General features: G+C 35.3%; 3 protein-coding genes across 5 annotated transcripts; 2 read left to right on the top strand and 1 right to left on the bottom strand.

The window, feature by feature from the left end:
- The first annotated feature begins 381 nt into the window (after window positions 1–381).
- Window positions 382–5,378, top strand: LOC110634290 (probable GTP diphosphokinase RSH2, chloroplastic). The gene is made up of 6 exons (XM_021783233.2): window positions 382–1,625; window positions 1,716–1,901; window positions 2,874–3,334; window positions 3,773–3,931; window positions 4,013–4,364; window positions 4,782–5,378. Exons 1-6 carry the CDS (start codon window positions 882–884, stop codon window positions 5,091–5,093), a joined length of 2,214 nt encoding a protein of 737 aa, XP_021638925.2. The 5' UTR covers window positions 382–881; the 3' UTR covers window positions 5,094–5,378.
- Window positions 5,379–5,418: 40 nt separating this feature from the next.
- On the bottom strand, window positions 5,419–7,534 carry LOC110634291 (transcription initiation factor TFIID subunit 9). 2 transcript variants are annotated; one of them, XM_021783235.2, is made up of 3 exons: window positions 7,373–7,534; window positions 6,403–6,653; window positions 5,419–6,066 (listed from the first exon to the last, which is right to left on the bottom strand). In XM_021783235.2, the coding sequence occupies exons 1-3, from the start codon at window positions 7,491–7,493 to the stop codon at window positions 5,794–5,796; spliced, it is 645 nt and encodes a 214-aa protein (XP_021638927.2). In that variant the 5' UTR covers window positions 7,494–7,534; the 3' UTR covers window positions 5,419–5,793. The 2 variants fall into 2 exon arrangements, with proteins under 2 accessions (XP_021638927.2, XP_021638928.2); XM_021783236.2 differs by having other exon boundaries at window positions 5,476–6,066; window positions 6,403–6,661; window positions 7,373–7,510.
- An 8,376-nt stretch (window positions 7,535–15,910) lies between these two features.
- Window positions 15,911–18,249, top strand: LOC110634249 (uncharacterized). 2 transcript variants are annotated; one of them, XM_021783189.2, is made up of 5 exons: window positions 15,911–16,253; window positions 16,332–16,673; window positions 16,955–17,044; window positions 17,480–17,547; window positions 17,973–18,249. In XM_021783189.2, the coding sequence occupies exons 1-5, from the start codon at window positions 15,951–15,953 to the stop codon at window positions 18,088–18,090; spliced, it is 921 nt and encodes a 306-aa protein (XP_021638881.2). In that variant the 5' UTR covers window positions 15,911–15,950; the 3' UTR covers window positions 18,091–18,249. The 2 variants fall into 2 exon arrangements, with proteins under 2 accessions (XP_021638881.2, XP_021638880.2); XM_021783188.2 differs by having other exon boundaries at window positions 15,911–16,673.
- Window positions 18,250–18,728: the final 479 nt, after the last annotated feature.

The raw sequence follows: 18,728 nt of genomic DNA, 5'->3' as shown, positions 1-18,728 counted from the left end.
GTTAAATATATTATTTATATTTATTTTAAATTAATTAAAATTTAAATTTAAAATATTACAAATTTAAAAATAAATTTATTGTTATAAAATTAAAGCTTAATAATTTTAAAATATTTTTTAACTGCATAAAAATTTTAATTTTTCAAAAGGAAATTCTTATACATTGTCATAAGTTGCTTTAAATATTAAAAAAAAAGCTTTAAATAAACATGAAATATAATTTTAAAAATAAATAAAAAAATTTATTTGTTCATAATAATATCCAGTTGTACAATACCGTTATTTCTGTTATTCACCAAGGATAATCCCGTAATTTCATTGTGACTTTCTAGGGTCTCCAAGCAATAAAAGATCAGAGACGAGTTCGTTACGCAAAATTGCCACACAAAACCAAAAAGAACGAAGCTCGCTCTTTTCCTTCCTCTCTCTTCTCTCTCTCTCTCTCTCTCTGCACAAATCGAAGCTTCTTTGACTCTTCTTTGCTTTAAATTTCAACATTTGGGGCTTAATTTCTGTAAATTCTCCTTAGTTTTCTATCTCTTCTGTGTTCATCTCTCAAGTCAAAGCAAATTTCTATAAATTTGTACATACTGTAGCATCTCTCCAAAACAACAGATGCTCTCTCCAAATTTTCTGTTCTCTGCTTATTTGTTGATGTGTTTATGTACAAAACTATGAGCCAGTGTGGGGTCTCCTGGGTTTTTAATCATCAAGATCCAATTGGTTCTCTCTAAAAAATTTCTGGGTCATTCTTATGAACACATAATCTTTTATAAAAATTTGTGGGTTTTTGTTAAAATTTGATTTGAGTTGAACATATTACTTGGTTTGGGTTTCATTTGGGTTTGTGATCTATAACAAATTCTGGTTTCGATAGAGCCATGGCGGTCTCAACAATAGCTTTGTATGCGAACCCACCTAGCAGCGTATGTTCAGCACCACATACGTGCCAAATCAATGCACACGCGACGTATGATTTTGAGCTGACCTCGAGATCTTCATCGGTAGCTTCATCTAGTTCATCTTCTTCACAGAAATCTGTGGTAGGTGGCTTGTCGTGTTTGTTCTCGTCTTCAACTGTGAAACATTCATCGTTTTCGGGTGATAGAGAGGAATTGGGTTCTTTGTGGCATGATAGAGGAGAGGAATTGAAGGAATTGAGCAGTTCGTTTCGCTTATCACCGAGTAAATATCTCGGTGGGTCTTCTATAAAGAGGGATCAAAGTCCAATATCGGTGCTGCAAGGGCCAGTCTCGTGTTCTAGTAGTCCTCCCATGAGGATTGCTCGTGAAAGAAGTGCTGATATGAGTTTCCAAAGCTCAATTCATGGTTCATTTCGCAGTGGGGCTAGTGGATTGTTTAATGGGTTCGTTAGACATGCGCTAGGATCTTGTGTTGATTATGATTCGCCGAGTTTTGATGTTCACAGTGTTGGAACTGATGGGGGTTCTTCATCTATTGCTGTGGATGAATTGACATTTAATATGGAGGATGGTTTTGTGGAGGCTAATAACGAGCCTTATGCCAAAGAATTGCTGATGGTTGCACAAATGAGGCACAAAATCTTTTGTGAAGATTTTGTTGTGAAGGCTTTTTATGAAGCTGAGAAAGCTCATAGAGGACAGGTAGAGCTGGAGTTTTGAATTTTGATCGGATTTTGTTGTTTCATAGTATTTTTGCAGGCTTGATGATATTTAATTGTTGTTTTCTAATAGATGCGGGCAAGTGGAGATCCATATTTGCAGCATTGTGTGGAGACTGCAGTTTTGCTCGCAATGATTGGGGCTAACTCTACAGTGGTCGCTGCAGGGCTTTTACATGACACTATTGACGATTCTTTTTTAAGCTATGACTATATATTTAGGACATTTGGAGCAGGGGTAGCTGATTTGGTGGAAGGGGTAAGAGGATGAGCTCTTGTTGTTTAATCTGTTATTGACTGTTAGGGCTATGACCATAAAATAAAATGCTAGTTTATTATTTTCTCATTCTATATAATCAATCATCTTTCGAGCTGTTCAATTTGAAAATTCGCTTGCTATGTGCAACTTGGTTATTTCTTTGCAATCCTGTGGACCAATATAAGCATAGTGCGTGCGTTAGTCAAGAAAGTTCAATAGATTATCTATACCCAAGTGCTGTGACTAGTTTGGTTAAGAAAATTACTGTTAAGTTTAAATGTTGAAGTTTATCTTGTTCTATTTAGGTCATTTCTTGTATTTCAGGACTGTTGTGAATGGAAGATCTCCTTTAGGCCCTCCCTACCAATCAAAATTTGTGTAAACTAGCATGGTTGTGGCTGTCATATTATGATGTGTTTCCTTTGTGTGGATTGTGCCTTCAAAAGTTTCTTTAGCTGGGATCATGATCTTGTATGATATGTCTCACAATTATTGACTTTTTAATTGCTAACTTAAATTGATTTTGGCTTTCTCGTCTTTCTTGGAAAATAATCAAACTTTGCTATGCCTCTAGTCTAGATTTTCCCTTTTGTTTATTAATTTGGCAAACTGATAAACATATTTCTTACTTCTTTTTTACTCCGTTTACCCTTCAAAGGCTTTCACTAGCATGGCCTTTTCGGTTGCTACTTGTTGTTTCTATACCTTTGAGAAACTTCTAGGCCAACATTAAAAAATTGATCTAGTGTTCTTTGTAAAAGGAATGCTGATAATTTTCTGGACAGTGACAGCATTGAGTAGCAGCTAAGGTTTATAAAGTTTTGGAGCTCATTTTTCACTTGTTTATAAGGTCCATTATATGAAACATTCGAAAATATTTGGAAAATTTTTTTTTTTTGGTTGATATTGTCAATAACATTCTTATAATCATTTGAGAAGCTTCTAAACTTGTCCTTTGTGACATTCAATCAGGTCTGTAAGCTTAGTCACTTAAGTAAGCTAGCCCGTGAGAACAATACAGCAAACAAGACTGTTGAAGCAGATCGCTTGCATACCATGTTCCTTGCCATGGCAGATGCCAGGGCTGTCCTGATAAAATTGGCTGATCGATTGCATAATATGATGACATTAGATGCATTGCCTTTGATCAAGCAACAGAGATTTGCTAAGGAGACTTTGGAGATATTTGCTCCATTGGCAAACCGTTTAGGAATCTCCACTTGGAAAGAGCAACTGGAGAATCTTTGTTTTAAGCATCTCAACTCAGATCAGCACAGAGATTTGTCTTCTAGACTTGTGCAGTCTTTTGATGAGGCAATGATTACTTCTGCAACAGAGAAATTAGACCAAGCTCTTAAGGATGAAGCCATTTCATACCATGTTCTGTCTGGGCGGCATAAAAGCTTGTATAGCATTTATTGCAAAATGTTGAAGTGAGTTCTTCCTGTCACTTTTCTTCTTTATGTCTCTTACTGCATGGACACACAGTGGCTTGCATGGCAATGGGAAACATGTCTTTTAAGAAACATATCTTAATTTGGCAATGCCTAATAAAACATAAAAAGAGAAATAGATGGTGCTAGTGTTTTCATAACTCCTGTCTGGCAGCTATAGTCAACCAAATAGTTATACTGATTTGATCTCCCTTTTGGATATGGATCTTATATTATTGATGTTGCTGCAGCATTTGCATAAATACCATATGTTGTAAATTATGGTTCTCTAGGGTGGTTTGATCAAAGTAATGGTCTAACAATATTACGTGCATGTGCCTAACATACTTGTGACATGAAACTTTGAAATGAAATTTTGTTATAAGTATTATTTAGCATGTGTATTCACATGATGTGATGGTTTTTAATATTTTGCAGGAAGAAGTTGAACATGGATGAGATTCATGATATTCATGGGCTCCGTCTTATTGTTGAAAATGAGGATGATTGTTATAGGGCATTAAAAGTCGTTCATCAGTTATGGTCTGAAGTGCCTGGAAAATTCAAAGACTACATAAATCATCCCAAGTTCAATGGGTAAGATTTAGCTCATCAATAAGGTGCTGTTAGCACTTGGCACATTTTTCTTTTATTTCTAACTTAGACTCTAATCTTCAGATATCAATCTCTCCACACCGTAGTAATGGCTGAAGGCATGGTGCCACTTGAAGTTCAAATTCGAACAAAGGAGATGCATTTGCAAGCTGAGTTTGGATTTGCAGCTCATTGGAGATACAAGGAAGGTGATTGCAAGCACTCTTCATATGTGCTTCAGATGGTTGAGTGGGCACGATGGGTTGTGAGCTGGCAGTGTGAGACAATGAGCAAAGACCATTCTTCCATTGGCTGTGCTGATTCTATGAAACCTCCCTGTGCGTTTCCTACTCATTCTGCTGATTGCCCATATTCCTACAAGCCACACTGTGGCCACGATGGACCAGTCTTCGTCATCATGATTGAGAATGACAAGGTTTGATTCCTTAATTTCATGTTGAATGCAGAATAATAGATAGTAGAGGGCTAAGTAGTCGTTATCAGGTCTGTGCAACCTTTTCTGAGCAATTATACTGATTGTACTTGCTAATATATGTTTATACTTCAGGGCCACTTCAGGCAGTAATGAGTGTTTTTGGTATTTAATAATGGATGATGATGATTGATGCACCTGTCAATGTTTGAAAAAAGAGAGAACAAAACAAGTGGCATATACTAATAGGTTTTTATCAAGTATCTTAACAAATTGTGTTTCATCTGCCCTTGGGATAACTAATACTTAGGCACTTGCTGGCTTGGTGGTGGTTACAACTTTATCAGTGGCACTGCTAAACAACTTCACAAGGAAACGTTTACCCTTGTCTTATTGAATGTGTACTTGTCAATGATGCAGATGTCGGTGCAAGAGTTTCCTGCAAACTCGACTATGATGGATTTGCTGGAAAGGGTTGGACGGGGAATCTCAAGATGGTCTTCATATGGGTTTCCTGTCAAGGAAGAATTGAGGCCAAGGCTGAATCACAAGCCATTAAGTGATACTTCACGCAAGCTGAAGATGGGGGATGTGGTGGAGCTGACTCCAGCCATACCTGACAAATGTTTGACAGAGTGCAGGGAAGAGATGCAGCGCATGTATGACCGGGGATCGACTACTGTCCCAAGTACAGCAACTGCTGCTGGTGGGATGTTTGGGTGGAGAAGTTGACCCTTAATTGATCGTTCGCCAAGTAGCATACCATTTAATGACAATTGGTTATTCTTGTATATGCATGTGTTTGTACAGAACAGTTACAATGGTTCTGGCAGTGACTTATTGGATCCAAAAATGCCTCCAAAAGATTTATTTTAAGTTCACACAACGAATGATGACTACTGTATTGTCTTTTACGCTACCTTCCCTGATGGCATTATTGTATTAAGTGGAAACTGTCCTGTTGATGTAAAATGTAATTGAATCTTACAAGCTTGAAGAAAAATGTGCAATTTGGGATGTGTACGCTCTGCAGAAGTCCTATGCCTGCAAGCCCACGTTAGTAGAACTGGTAACTTGTATTACAGTAGTTTTGTGGACCTTTACAAAAGAAGAATAACGTCTAATCCTTAATAGATTCAACAAAATCAGCAATTTTGTTTGTTCGTCTGTGCTTCTCATTTCAAACTGGGCAAACAGGGAGAGGACCAAGACCAAAATATTTTTGCATAGATCTAATGGTAACTAAAAGAACACAAACCACTGAATGTGATTAAATCCACTTGCGGAGGTCAAATAAGAAAAAGGGAGTACCAAGTTATCTCCTTTTTCCTTCTAAATTGATATATCCGTTGGTTCCTCTTCATATAAATATAGGACTCTCTTCTCAGCAACATGGTTTTCTCACTGTCTTAACTGTGGGAGCGTAAAATTCTTACTTGGAACGTTTGGTAAGGGGAAAGGATACTCTCTGAGGAGTATTATGCTGTGGAACATCTGTCTTTGGTTCTTGTGATGGGTTGAGATCAGCGCTTTCTTCATCCTCCTCTGTTTCTTCTACTGCCTGGGAAGGCTGCTTCTTTGGGATGGCAAGTTGGTAGTTTGCGCTAATCAAGGTGTCCTGCTCTGGTGGAAGTGGAATACCAGGTCCAGCTATTGTCTTGGGCAGTGGGATTTTGTTCCTGTTTCTAGCCAATTCCAGTAAAACCTGACGAAATGTAATATGAAGATGTTAGGCATACTCATTACGACTCTTAAGAGAGAAGTAGTAGAGAAACAAACACAATAACCAATCAAACCAAAGATCATGTCTTCTTCAGCTAATTTGGATTCAATTGAAAGAGTAAAGGAATCCTAGTCTGTATGACAATACAAGGATAGTTTACCCAAATTATGAAGCTGCTACGTTTCCAGATTTTGGATGGGGGAAGAATGTAGTAGAAAGAAAAAGGCTATCATACTGATAACTAAAATTTCTAACTCAATGTTTGTGTTGAAAAATTAAGAAATACTGATGCTTAAAGCACCATGGGTAGCTACTTACCTCTCTCGGTGGTGGTTGTGAGAAGCTGAAATTTACTTTCGATTGAATAGCAAGCTTGACATCATCACAATCAATTGCAGATTTGCCAGCATGCTCACAATAAACCTGTGCATCTGTCAACACATCAACAACATAACGATACCATAGCTCCAGAAACTGGTGTATAACACGAGGTTCATATTCCTCCACACCCATTGATTTCAGTAGCGACTTGACAATCTTTGCATCTCTAGGCAGGTCCTCATCTCCCTCTGCCATTCTTTAAATAGGATCCATATCCCACATCAAGATCCAACATTAGAAATCTCAAATGTGCAACCAAAAAGATGACCATAATTTATTTTCTAGCAGCAGATTTCTCAAACCAAAATAATGGAGTGATTGAGAATTCAAAATCACAGGTTAAAACTAAACAGGGTAGTTGAAAGAAAAACAGAAAACAAGAATGTATAGCATGGACAAATCATGCTGGATTACGAACTTAGACGTACAATACCCATGAAACTCTTCTGATTGATGGTTGCTATAAAATAAGTGGAAATTTTTATTATGCTGCTATCGTTTTATATTGTTAAGATTGAGGGCTACCTATAATGCTTATGATAAATTTTGAAGGATTTTACAATCCAATTATAGAGATCATAATGTTACAGATTCTAGGTTCCAGGATGCTTTCAATTCAATGAATATATGCACAAAAGGAGAATTTTATAAAAGAAGAATTTGTAAACCCTAACTACAAGTTTCAAAGTATCCATGATCATAAAACATCCCGAACCGACATAAAAGCCAACAGTTACAGTCAAAATAACTTGCTTCAAAGAAAATCCAAAAAGCCAAAGAAAAGGCTTCAAATATCTGCACAAATTAACTCTCTCCCAATTTTCTCGCGATTTCTCGGCAACCAAACAGAATGGAAATACACGAGGGGATGGACAAAATGGGAGAAAATTAGATTTCAAAAACTAACCTTTCAAACTGGGAATTAAACTTAGAAATCGGAAAGATGAAAGCTCTGGTGTAGTAAATGAGGAAGAAGGAGGGTGCCAGAGCCAACCAGCCCGCCAGACCTCGGTTGCTGATGCCAGCATGGTGGCTACTTTAAAACTGCATATATAAAGTTGCGTTTTTTGTTTTTTTTTTTTTTTTGAATTAATATTTAATGGTATTATAATAAGCTATAAATTAAAAGATTAAAAAAATTAATTTAATAATATTAAAGTAATATCTAAAAACTATAAAAATTTAAATTTAAATTCTAATTAAATTGTTATCGATGAAAGAGTTTTTCGTTTTCAATGAATTGCTTTGTATTTAAAAAAAAAAATAAGTTCATTAAAAAATTACAATTTTAAAAAGAAAAATAACTTATAATTTCAAAAAGATAAAAAAAATAAACTTATTTTTACGGAACAGAGTAAGTATTTTTTCTAATATAATTAACTTTAATTAAAATTTAAATTGATATTTTACAATTTTAGAAATCAAAACTCATTAATTAATAGTAAATTACATTTAATGAAAATGTTGCATAATTTTTGAAATTGTGGGATGGACTTCAAGATATGTGGTGATGGCTAATAATTCCTCTGTGGTGATGAGAATAGATACATTTATTTATTTTTTATTGAATTTCAATTAAAATTTAAATTCAGAAGCGTTCAATTATAAAAATAATTAACTGCTAATTTTGTTTTCATTGGAATTCAAAAGGATAAATCAAATTGTTAATTACTACAACCATGCATCTTACACTATTTTGATTATAGGCTAATAAAAATAATCACAATATATAAAACACATGTATATAATTCTTTTCTCTATCTTGAACAGATTCTTGCCATGAAAGCACAAGCATGAGCATCACTAGGATCCCAGCAAGTCCTCACGAAGAACTCCCAATTCTAAGCACCCGAGAAAATTCTGGAGAAGGGATCAAAGAAGGTCTAGATCCGCTTTGAGCTGATGATGTAGAAGAACAAGACGATGATGAACTAGTAGTTCTAATGGCGATTATTAATCCAGCAAGAACCATTGGAAGAACAAATCCAGTTGTAACATCCTCACTTTAGCTAGTCCATACAATTTACTATTCCCGTAACCAGTGTCGGCCCGGACAGCTAGAACGTTCGGAAAAATATTTAAACTAAAGTGAGGAACCATAATTAACTCAAATATTAATAAGAAAAATTTAGAAAAAATTTTAGAAATAAAATACAACCAAGTTAAATGAGCCAGTGCCCTAGCGATGGGTAACCTAGTGAGAAGTTGTGGTTCTCGCAACTAGGAGCCCTAGACCCGGGGGAAAAATTATAAAATAATTTTTGGGACTCCAGAGAAGGGTTATTGAGATTCTTATGGCATTAGAATGCCAAGAAAATACTTATAAACAATTTTCAATTAGTACAGACAATTTTGGCCCGTTAAGCCAAACGGAGGGCATTTTGGTCATTTCGCCTTCAGAGGTGATTTTTGGCCGACTTGTCCAGTTAAGTAAATAATTATTATGACATAAAATGTGAATAAATATTACTAAAAATTGAATTGAAAATGAGTAGAAAAGAAAAGAAAAAAAATGAATTAAATGGGAATTTATGACATCACATGATGTCATTAGTGTGCCTTCACCCAACCCAATGTTGACACATGGCATAACTTGCTCAGCTACACTGTAGACGGGTAAGGGGTGTCACATTTAGTGGTATAAGAGCACGGTTTAGGCGTTTCTGGGCCTAGATTGAGTCCATATCATGCATTGCATTTGTAAGAGTCGAGGTGATACTAATGCAGATTTGTTGTCTTTGTTAAATAGGATATGGACCCTTCATCTCAGAGGGCAGTTGAGGAGGAAGTGGAGAGTCATGCTCCACCTGCAGTAGCTGAGACTGGGGGTAGGGGAGAACCTACTCCACCAGCTCCATCAGAGCCTGCTTAACCTCCACAGGCCGTGTTCTAGCAAATGGCCGAATTCTTCAAACAAATGGCTGGGGTAATGCCACCGCCACAACCACCTCCACAACCGAAATCACACCTGGAAAGATTGAGAAAATTTGGAGCAGTGGACTTCTTTGGCAAGAGAGAAGATGATTCTATTACAGCCGAAAATTAATTGAACAGAACAGGCAGAGTTTTAAAACAACTCCACTGCACTCCAGAGCAAAACCTAGAAGCTGCCATATCTCTGTTACAAGACTATGCATATGAATGGTGGGATACGGTGTCTAGTGAAGTGCAACCAGAAGTAATAACTTGGGACTTCTTCCTCTCAGAATTCAAGAAGAAATATGTGGGTAGTGTATACCTGGAAGAGAGAAAAAGAGAGTTCATTAACCTGAGGCAGAGACAGCTGACAGTGGCCGAGTATGAAAAGGAATTTGTAAGATTAAGCCGCTACGGAAGGGAGATAGTCCCTAATGAGGCTGAAAGGTGTAAGAGATTTGAAGAGGGATTAAATGACAACATAAAGATCATGATTACTGCCTTGGGAATCACAGACTTTACCAAGTTAGTGGAAGCTGCAATAAAAGTTGAAAATGTTAGAATAAGTGAGCAGACCAGAAGAGAGAGATAGCAGAAGAGGGGCTCGGGTCAATCTAGTTCATCTCCTGCACCTGGGAAGAAGTTCAAAGGTCCACCTGCACAGAGTTCAGGTCAACCACAAGGTCAGGGTCACCTCGGGGCCCAGCCACGCTTACCCCTAGGAGAGGTCACCCATACCTTCAAGGCTCTCTAGGGATGGGGTTCAGGGGACCAGCCCCAGCATCTTCTGCATGTCCACATTGTCTGAAATGGCATAAGGGGGAGTGTTGGAGAGTGACTGGTGTCTGCTTAGGGTGTGGATTGACAAAGCATCAGCTGAGGAACTGTCCACGCAGAACTAGTATAACTGCTCCAACACAAGCAGACAAACCTGCTCTGCACCACAAAGAGGTAGGAAATCTGGTAAATCTGAGGCAGTGGGACCATCGCAGGCTCGCATCCGAGCCAGAGAGGCTCGAGGCGGACTACCTGCCAGAGCCTATGCCATGAGAACTCAGGAGGAGCAAGATGCCCCGGACGTCATCAGGGGTACGTTCTCCCTCTACAATATATCTGTGCATGCATTGGTGGATCCAGGATCTACTCATTCATACATCTGCATCAACCTACCCGTAGAAAGGGGGATACTAGTAGGGGAGGGTGACCAAGACATTCTGGTCACTAATCCGTTAGGCCACAATGTAGTGGTGAACGAAGTGTACAAGGGTTGCCCGTTAAGGATTCAGGGGTATGAATTCTCGGCAGATCTAATTGAGTTGCCCTTCCACGAGTTTGACGTGATTTTGGGAATAGACTGGTTGTCACGTCATCAGGCAATAGTTGATTGTAAATTGAAGAGAATTTCTCTGAAAACTTTTGAGGGTAATGAGATCACTGTTGTGAGTGAAAGGACAGATTTCCTGTCCAATATTATCTCAGCCACAGTTGCAAGAAGAATGATGAGAAAAGGCTGTGAAGCTTACCTAGCACACGTGGTCAATACTAGGCAAGTTAAGCCAAACCTGAGTGATATACCCACAGTAAGAGACTTCCCAGATGTATTTCCTAAAGAGTTGCCTGGTTTACCACTAGAAAGGGAAGTCGAGTTTGCTATTGAGGTAATACCGGGTACAACACCCATTTCCATTGCTCCTTATAGGATGGCACCTACTGAATTGAGGGAGTTGAAATCTCAATTGCAAGAGTTGCTTGATAAGGGGTTTATACGCCCCAGTGTGTCACCATGGGGAGCTCCAGTGCTGTTTGTGAAAAAAAAGGATGGGACTTTGAGGCTATGCATCGATTACCAGCAGTTGAATAAAGTAACTGTAAAGAATAAATATCCGTTGCCTAGAATTGATGATCTGTTTGATCAGTTGAAGGGAGCAGGAGTATTTTCTAAGATTGATCTCAGATCAGGGTATCATCAGTTGAGGGTGAGGGATGTAGATGTGCCAAAGACTGCATTCAGGACTCGGTATGGGCATTATGAGTTTCTGGTGATGCCCTTTGGCCTAACAAATGCACCAGCAGCATTCATAGACTTTATGAACCGTATCTTCCATCCATACCTAGATCGGTTCGTAGTGGTCTTTATTGATGATATTTTGGTGTATTTCAAGACCAGGGAAGAACATGATGAACATTTGAGGATTGTTCTGCAAACCCTGAGAGAAAAGAAGCTATATGCTAAGTTGTCCAAGTGTGACTTATGGTTGAATGAGATTGCATTCCTTGGACACATAGTGTCAGCTGATGGGATTAGAGTGGATCCCAAGAAAATAGAAGCAGTGATGGAATGGAAGCCTCCCAGGAATACAACTGAGGTCAAAAGTTTCTTGGGGCTAGCTGGGTATTACAAAAGATTTGTGAAGGGATTTTCCTTAATAGCTGCTCCAATGACCAAGTTGTTACACAAGAATGTCAGATTTGACTGGAATGACAAGTGTCAGACCAGTTTTGAGAAGTTGAAGGCTATATTGACAGAGGCACCAGTGTTAACATAGCCAGTGTCAGGAAAGGACTTTGTGGTCTACAGTGATGCCTCTCATAATGGGTTATGGTGTGTATTGATGCAAGAGGGGAAGGTGGTCGCTTATGCTTCCAGGCAGCTAAGGCCACATGAACAGAATTACCCTACCCATGATCTAGAGCTTGCAGCAATTATTTTCGCACTGAAAATATGAAGGCACTACTTGTATGGTGAAAAGTGCTACATTTGCTTGTATCAGACTTCGGTTGCTGATGCCAGCATGGTGGCTAACTGCATATATAAAAGTTGCGTTTTTTTTTTTTTTTTTTTTTTTTTTTAAATTAATATTTAATGGTATTATAATAAGCTATAAATTAAAAGATTAAAAAAATTAATTTAATAATATTAAAGTAATATCTAAAAACTATAAAAATTTAAATTTAAATTCTAATTAAATTGTTATCGATGAAAGAGTTTTTCGTTTTCAATGAATTGCTTTGTATTTAAAAAAAAAAGTTCATTAAAAAATTACAATTTTAAAAAGAAAAATAACTTATAATTTCAAAAAGATAAAAAAAAGTAAACTTATTTTTACGGAACAGAGTAAGTATTTTTTCTAATATAATTAACTTTAATTAAAATTTAAATTAATATTTTACAATTTTAGGAATCAAAACTCATTAATTAATGGTAAATTACATTTAATGAAAATGCTGCATAATTTTTGAAATTGTGGGATGGACTTCAAGATATGTGGTGATGAGAATAGATACATTTATTTATTTTTTATTGAATTTCAATTAAAATTTAAATTCAGAACCGTTCAATTATAAAAATAATTAACTGCTAATTTTGTTTTCATTGGAATTCAGAACCATAAATCAAATTGTTAATTACTACAGCCATGCATCTTACACTATTTTGATTATAGGCTAATAAAAATAATCACAATATATAAAACACATGTATATAATTCTTTTCTCTATCTTGAACAGATTCTTGCCATGAAAGCACAAGCATGAGCATCACTAGGATCCCAGCAAGTCCCCAAGAAGAACTCCCAATTCTAAGCTCCCAAGAAGGTTCTGGAGAAGGGATCAAAGAAGCTCCAGATCTGCTTTGAACTGATGATGTAGAAGAACAAGACGATGATGAACAAGTGGTTCTAATGGCGATTATTAATCCAGCAAGAACCATTGGAAGAACAAATCCAGAGCTCCATTTTGTCTCGAAAAACCGCAAGTCGTTTCTTGGATTCACATACAATGGTGATAGAACCACTGCTGATGCTAGAGCCAATACCATGGCTAATCCTCTCTGTGATGAGTTTTGGCTCAGGCTAACGTTGTGAGCACAGGCGGCCATTGGTGAATCTCAAGTTGGAGCTAATTAAGTTGTCTAGTTTTAGACCAAATACTAAATTTGAAGGGCTTGATTTATACGATGAAATAGAAGAAGGAAAAGCAGCTGCGTGGAAGGTTGTGAATATTTTTTTAATATTTAACTAAATTTTATATTTAAAGAAGATTATTTTTTTATACTTTCAGTGTATATAATAAATAATATATAATAATTAATAAATAATATATAATAATTAGCGGATGTTAATTAGATGGTAAAATTATAATTTTTATTTTGAAATTTAATGGTAAGATTATAATTTGATGATAAAAGTAGATAGCAGTCCAATAGATGGCGGTTCAAAAAGTGAAAAAGAAAAAGGAAGGTAAAGTATTTAAATGATGGAAATAAGGTTAAGATAACAGTGAAAAGAATAATGATAAAGAAAGAGATAGGAAAGGATTGGAAGCAGGGTATCTGAAATCTAGATTATTTGCAATCGTGTTCATATTTGACTCAAAGCATTTGATTTTCTACTGAGATTGTGAAACAAAACTCGATCAAAAGAAGGAATTGCTTGAAAGATTTCAGACACAGAAGTATGAATTTCTCAATTAGAATTATTAACTGGGTCTGTTAGAGCAGCCATGAGAGTTAATGAATCTGACTCAATAACGATTGATGACGCTCCCATTTGTTTAGCCGGTTCTATAGCTTGAAGGGCAGCACGGGCTTCTCCATCCAAAGTAGAGGAACAAGATAATTTCCTAGCCACTGCATCCACCACCTTCCCATTAGAATTTCTGGCCAGAACTGCTATGACTGCTAACTGTTCCACCCCTTTCCAAACTACATCACAGTTAAATATCCATTTTTATTGGGAAAGTAGATGTTATTGGATTACATCTCTATCCAACTATAAAGCATTAGCACCAGAAAAAGAAAAGAAATTTGAATCATTAGGTAATTTTAATTTTTATGAATGCAAATCAAACTACTGTGGCTATTTTCCATCCCCATCTATATAATGCATAATGTGTCACCATGCATATGTGTGCATGTTTTTGGGTCATCAAGACATCAACCGAGGGCACTTCGATGGAGCTAATCTAGCTAGTACTAATTAATTTACCAAGTTGTCCATCAAGCCTTCAATCTCTGTATACATTCCTGAGTCGCTATTCTTTAAGAAATTTCATTTCCTTGGCAAGTCCTACAAGAACCAGACCGACTGGTCAGATTTTTTTGAGCAAAGTGTGTAAGCGGCTGAAAAAGTTGGGTGTAGACTCTAGAGAAGCTAATCTGTGGAGGGTGTATGCATCGTATATATAGCTAAAATCATGGAGAGGAGGTTGTGAGCTGTGGGATATTTTACACGGAGGAGCACTTGATCGAAGTAGTGAGGAAGCTTGGGAAGTGCTTATTGATCTTCTTTTGCCAGACAAACCAGAGGCATGATGATCAAGCTTTAGCTATTTATGTACAATCCAAGTAAAAGGCCACTACCATTCTATAATTTTTTTTTCTTCCAAAGAAATAATTAAGTAAGAAATCTATCTAATAACTTTAAACATATGGAAATTCTTGACTAAAATCAATTCACTATAAACTCAAAACACAATCATTCACACCCCATATGTTTTAGGCGACTCCATCATATATTTTGTATTTTCATGATGGACACAATTTAGACAAGAAAAATTCTTAAATATATATATATATATATATAAAGGAAATAATGAAGCTTTAACAAAGGACGATTAATACAATGGGTCACAATCACAGCCTCCATTTTTTTTTCATGATCTCAATATTTTCAATTTTTTTTTAATCTAGATCCGGTTCATCATGAATTCAAAACACAAAATATATTATGAGATTTATTTATTAAATATATGAGTCTCATATAATTGTATCTTGGGTCCATAACAAACTCGGTTTAGGCAAGAATTTCCCTTTAAAGAAAATATTCAAATTCCAAAGCACAACATAGCTTCCTATTCTAAATACCTTAATAAAAAAATAACTCACAATTAAAAAATATAAAATTTAAATAGATTTGTCATAAATATACTCGACAAATAAATTTTCTATAATGAGAAAAAATAACTACAATCACTAAATTTTTTTTATTTTCTTTATTATTTTAAAACAAATTTCCAGCTAATCAAATCTTGGTGGCTAAGAATCTAAGTTCACCGAATAACATACGTGCCTAAACCTATCAAAAGAATTGCATACAATAGTGCTTTTCATATCAGATTTGCACTAGTAAGTTAGCCATCAGATGAAAATCTTTTCACGCTCTATTCAACTGTTGATTTGCAGATTTCACTAGCTAACTGGTAAGTTAGCCATGAGAATCATATTCCAAAACTTGCATCCTATTATATACAGAATGAATCCAACTGATCAAAAGGCAAGCTAACCTAATTGTGAGGGTCCCATTGCATACGTGTTTTTCAACATGGGATCTTTAAACCTAACACTAAATCTATTTTAAAATTTCATTCCCCCAATTAAAATATGCAACTCGTTGATATAAGCTTCACGCTAAAAAGAACAGAGCATGCTTTTAATTTGCTACACGCTAAAAAGAACATAAGCATTTTTATGCTGTGTCCCCATGCATGTTGGTTTGTATATTAATTAATTACTATATCGCCAACCCCTAAAACTGAGATAAAATTTTTGTTCATATCTTAAAAATTTCTCCATGATCATGTCCTCATCAAAGCATTTGCACTGCTTCCTCTTCTACCTTTCAACCATGCTAGGCATTTCTCAATACTTGGCATCCGGTTTATACCAAATAAACCGAATTCCGAGCCTTTTCAATATAATTGATGCACTTTTTACCTTTTACTTCAGGTTGTGTGGTCTTAAATCGATTTCCATTGATATAGATGAACAAACCACTGTACGTTTTTGGACCCCAATTTACAGGAGGTTCTATAAGCCTAATCTAGTCATAATCCATGGCTCTGGTGGCGATACAAGGTGGCAATTTCTCCAGCAGGTGGGTTATCTTTCGCGAAACTTTAACCTTTACTTGCCAGATTTATTGTTCTTTGGCAATTCTTATTCCAAGCAGCAGGACAGGAGCTATGTGTTTCAAGCGAAGCAGATGGTACAAGGATTGAAAAGGTTGAATTTGGATAGGTTTTCTGTGTATTCGGTTAGCTATGGAGCGTATGTGGCCTATTGGATGGCTGAGATGTGTCCAAGACAGATGGAGAAGCTTGTGATTGTGAGCAGTGGAATAGGGTGGAATAATATGGAAGAAAGAGAAAAGCAGATTAGGCTTGTTGGGAGGAGTCCAAAAGAGTTGTTTATGCCAGCAACTCCACATGATCTGCGACTTTTAGGAAACGTAACACTATGTAGAGGCAATCTTTTGAATTGGGTTCCTGAATTTCTTCTTCAACGTTATCTCAATGTAAGTTAAGGGCTAACGAAATTTTTATCTAAATTTCGTCAATCATAGATGAAAGATATAAATCTATACATTTGTATCTTGAATTCATGATTGATCAGGTCTAGATAAGTTTTTTCATTGATTCTTGAATTCTATGGATTTCTATTTGTTTCTTAATTTGCTTTGTTTTCTGAAAATTAAATTTTTTTTTTTGTTGGGAAAATTAGTTCTAATAAATGTGCCATTCCTGCACTTGCAAAGTCGAACATAGGGTACAAATTCTAACCTGGGTTGCTTTCTAGGAAATAAGTAATGTGAACAGGAAGGAGAAATTAGAGCTAATAGATCATGTGTTGGCTAACAGGGAGGATAACTTTCCCATTATAACCCAGGTATGTTTGCTTTATTTTCTTACTTACAATCGCAAGTATTTTTAGATTAATTTGCCCATATTAAAACTAAATATTTTCTTCAAACGATTTTAATTAAAAGTATAATCCCCACACCTATTTAATATATTAAAAATTTTTAAGTAATTTTCAAGTATTTTATAATAAACGAATAAGAGCTTTCATCTTTATCAATTAGACTAATTAACCCTAACGGACACATGTTTCACATTAATGCTTCAAGTTTTCAAAGTCTTATTTATTATTGTATTACCATATACCTGTATCTCTCTGCATTTAGTTCAATTTGGCCAAAGCATTCCCACTCTTTAGTGTTTTAAATTTGAGAATAATGTCATCACTTTCACACCACATAGCTACCTACCTCTTATTTCTATGATTCAAATGGACCTTGACTGCTGCTACTTTTGGATGAAGGAAACACTTATAATATGGGGTGACCAGGATAAAATCTTCCCACCATTTTTGGCCTATCGGTTACAAAGGTACATTCTCTTTGGCAGATGATTGTATACACTGAGTGCAATGCTCATACACTCGAGTATGGCAGCAAGGAATTCAAGTTTATATGAGAATGAATTTATCAACTGTTAGATTAAATATTTGCATATAGATTTATTCACTTTATATATGCACTTTAATTAATTATATACACATTTTAAGTTTGTTCTCATATAAGTTTGAACTTATATTAAATATATTATATATACTTATAAAAATATTAATTCTGCATAAATTAAGAAAAATGAATCACATAAATATGAGTGGGGTGCATGTGTACCGCTGTACTAAATAATCGCGCATCCTATTTTGATTAATTTCAAGACATTAACTGCTTGAAATGATTATGAGCATTAATTAATTAACAGATTTCTTATTTATAATAATAATTATTATTATTTTATCACAGGCACCTTGGATCAAAGGCGAGAGTAGAAATAATCAAGGACACTGGCCATGCTGTATATATAGAAGCTCCTGGTGATTTGAATCGTTTAATAACAACATTTATTTTAGGTCACTGTTAGCTGTATTTTAAAAGTTATAAATTCAAGATCGAAGCTTGATTAATCCCATTTATATAATTTTCTATCAAGAGTGGGATATAATTCATGTAATTTTGAGGTATTATCAATTAATAAAGATAAATGAAATATAATAAGCATAAAATTGTTATTTCGTAGCAATATATTAGGTATTGCTCATTTATATAAGAATTTATATATGTTTTAATTTTTTTTTTAAAATATTTTTTATAATAATTACTATATATACGCCAGATTAAACTTTAGCTTAATAAAAGAAAAAAGAAATTGCTAACTAATTTGATCATTTAGATTTTGATAATTTAGATCAAATTAAATAAATTAGTTGCAATTTTATTTAATTGATTAAAATGGGATTTAAATTTTATTAATTAATTAAAATTAAGCTTATAATTATCATTATTTTCTTCTCATTATCATTTTGTTGACAAAAAAGTAATTAACTGAGATTGTCAGAATTGAAAATCTAATTTTGGTTAATTAAATTAAATTGTGACAGATATATTAAAATTTGCCTAAAATGCTAAAATTGAGATTTGAATATTTTTTTATCATTAGGCAATAAACTTTTAATATTTTTTTTTCTTTTTTTTTTAATCTGAAAAGTTGAGATCGGGACA

This window comes from Hevea brasiliensis, chromosome 1, assembly GCF_030052815.1.
Source record: "Hevea brasiliensis isolate MT/VB/25A 57/8 chromosome 1, ASM3005281v1, whole genome shotgun sequence".
Classification (NCBI taxonomy): Eukaryota; Viridiplantae; Streptophyta; class Magnoliopsida; order Malpighiales; family Euphorbiaceae; genus Hevea; species Hevea brasiliensis.
The sequence above is the reverse complement of the archived record's forward strand: the minus strand, read 5'-3'. Positions and strand labels throughout refer to the sequence as shown.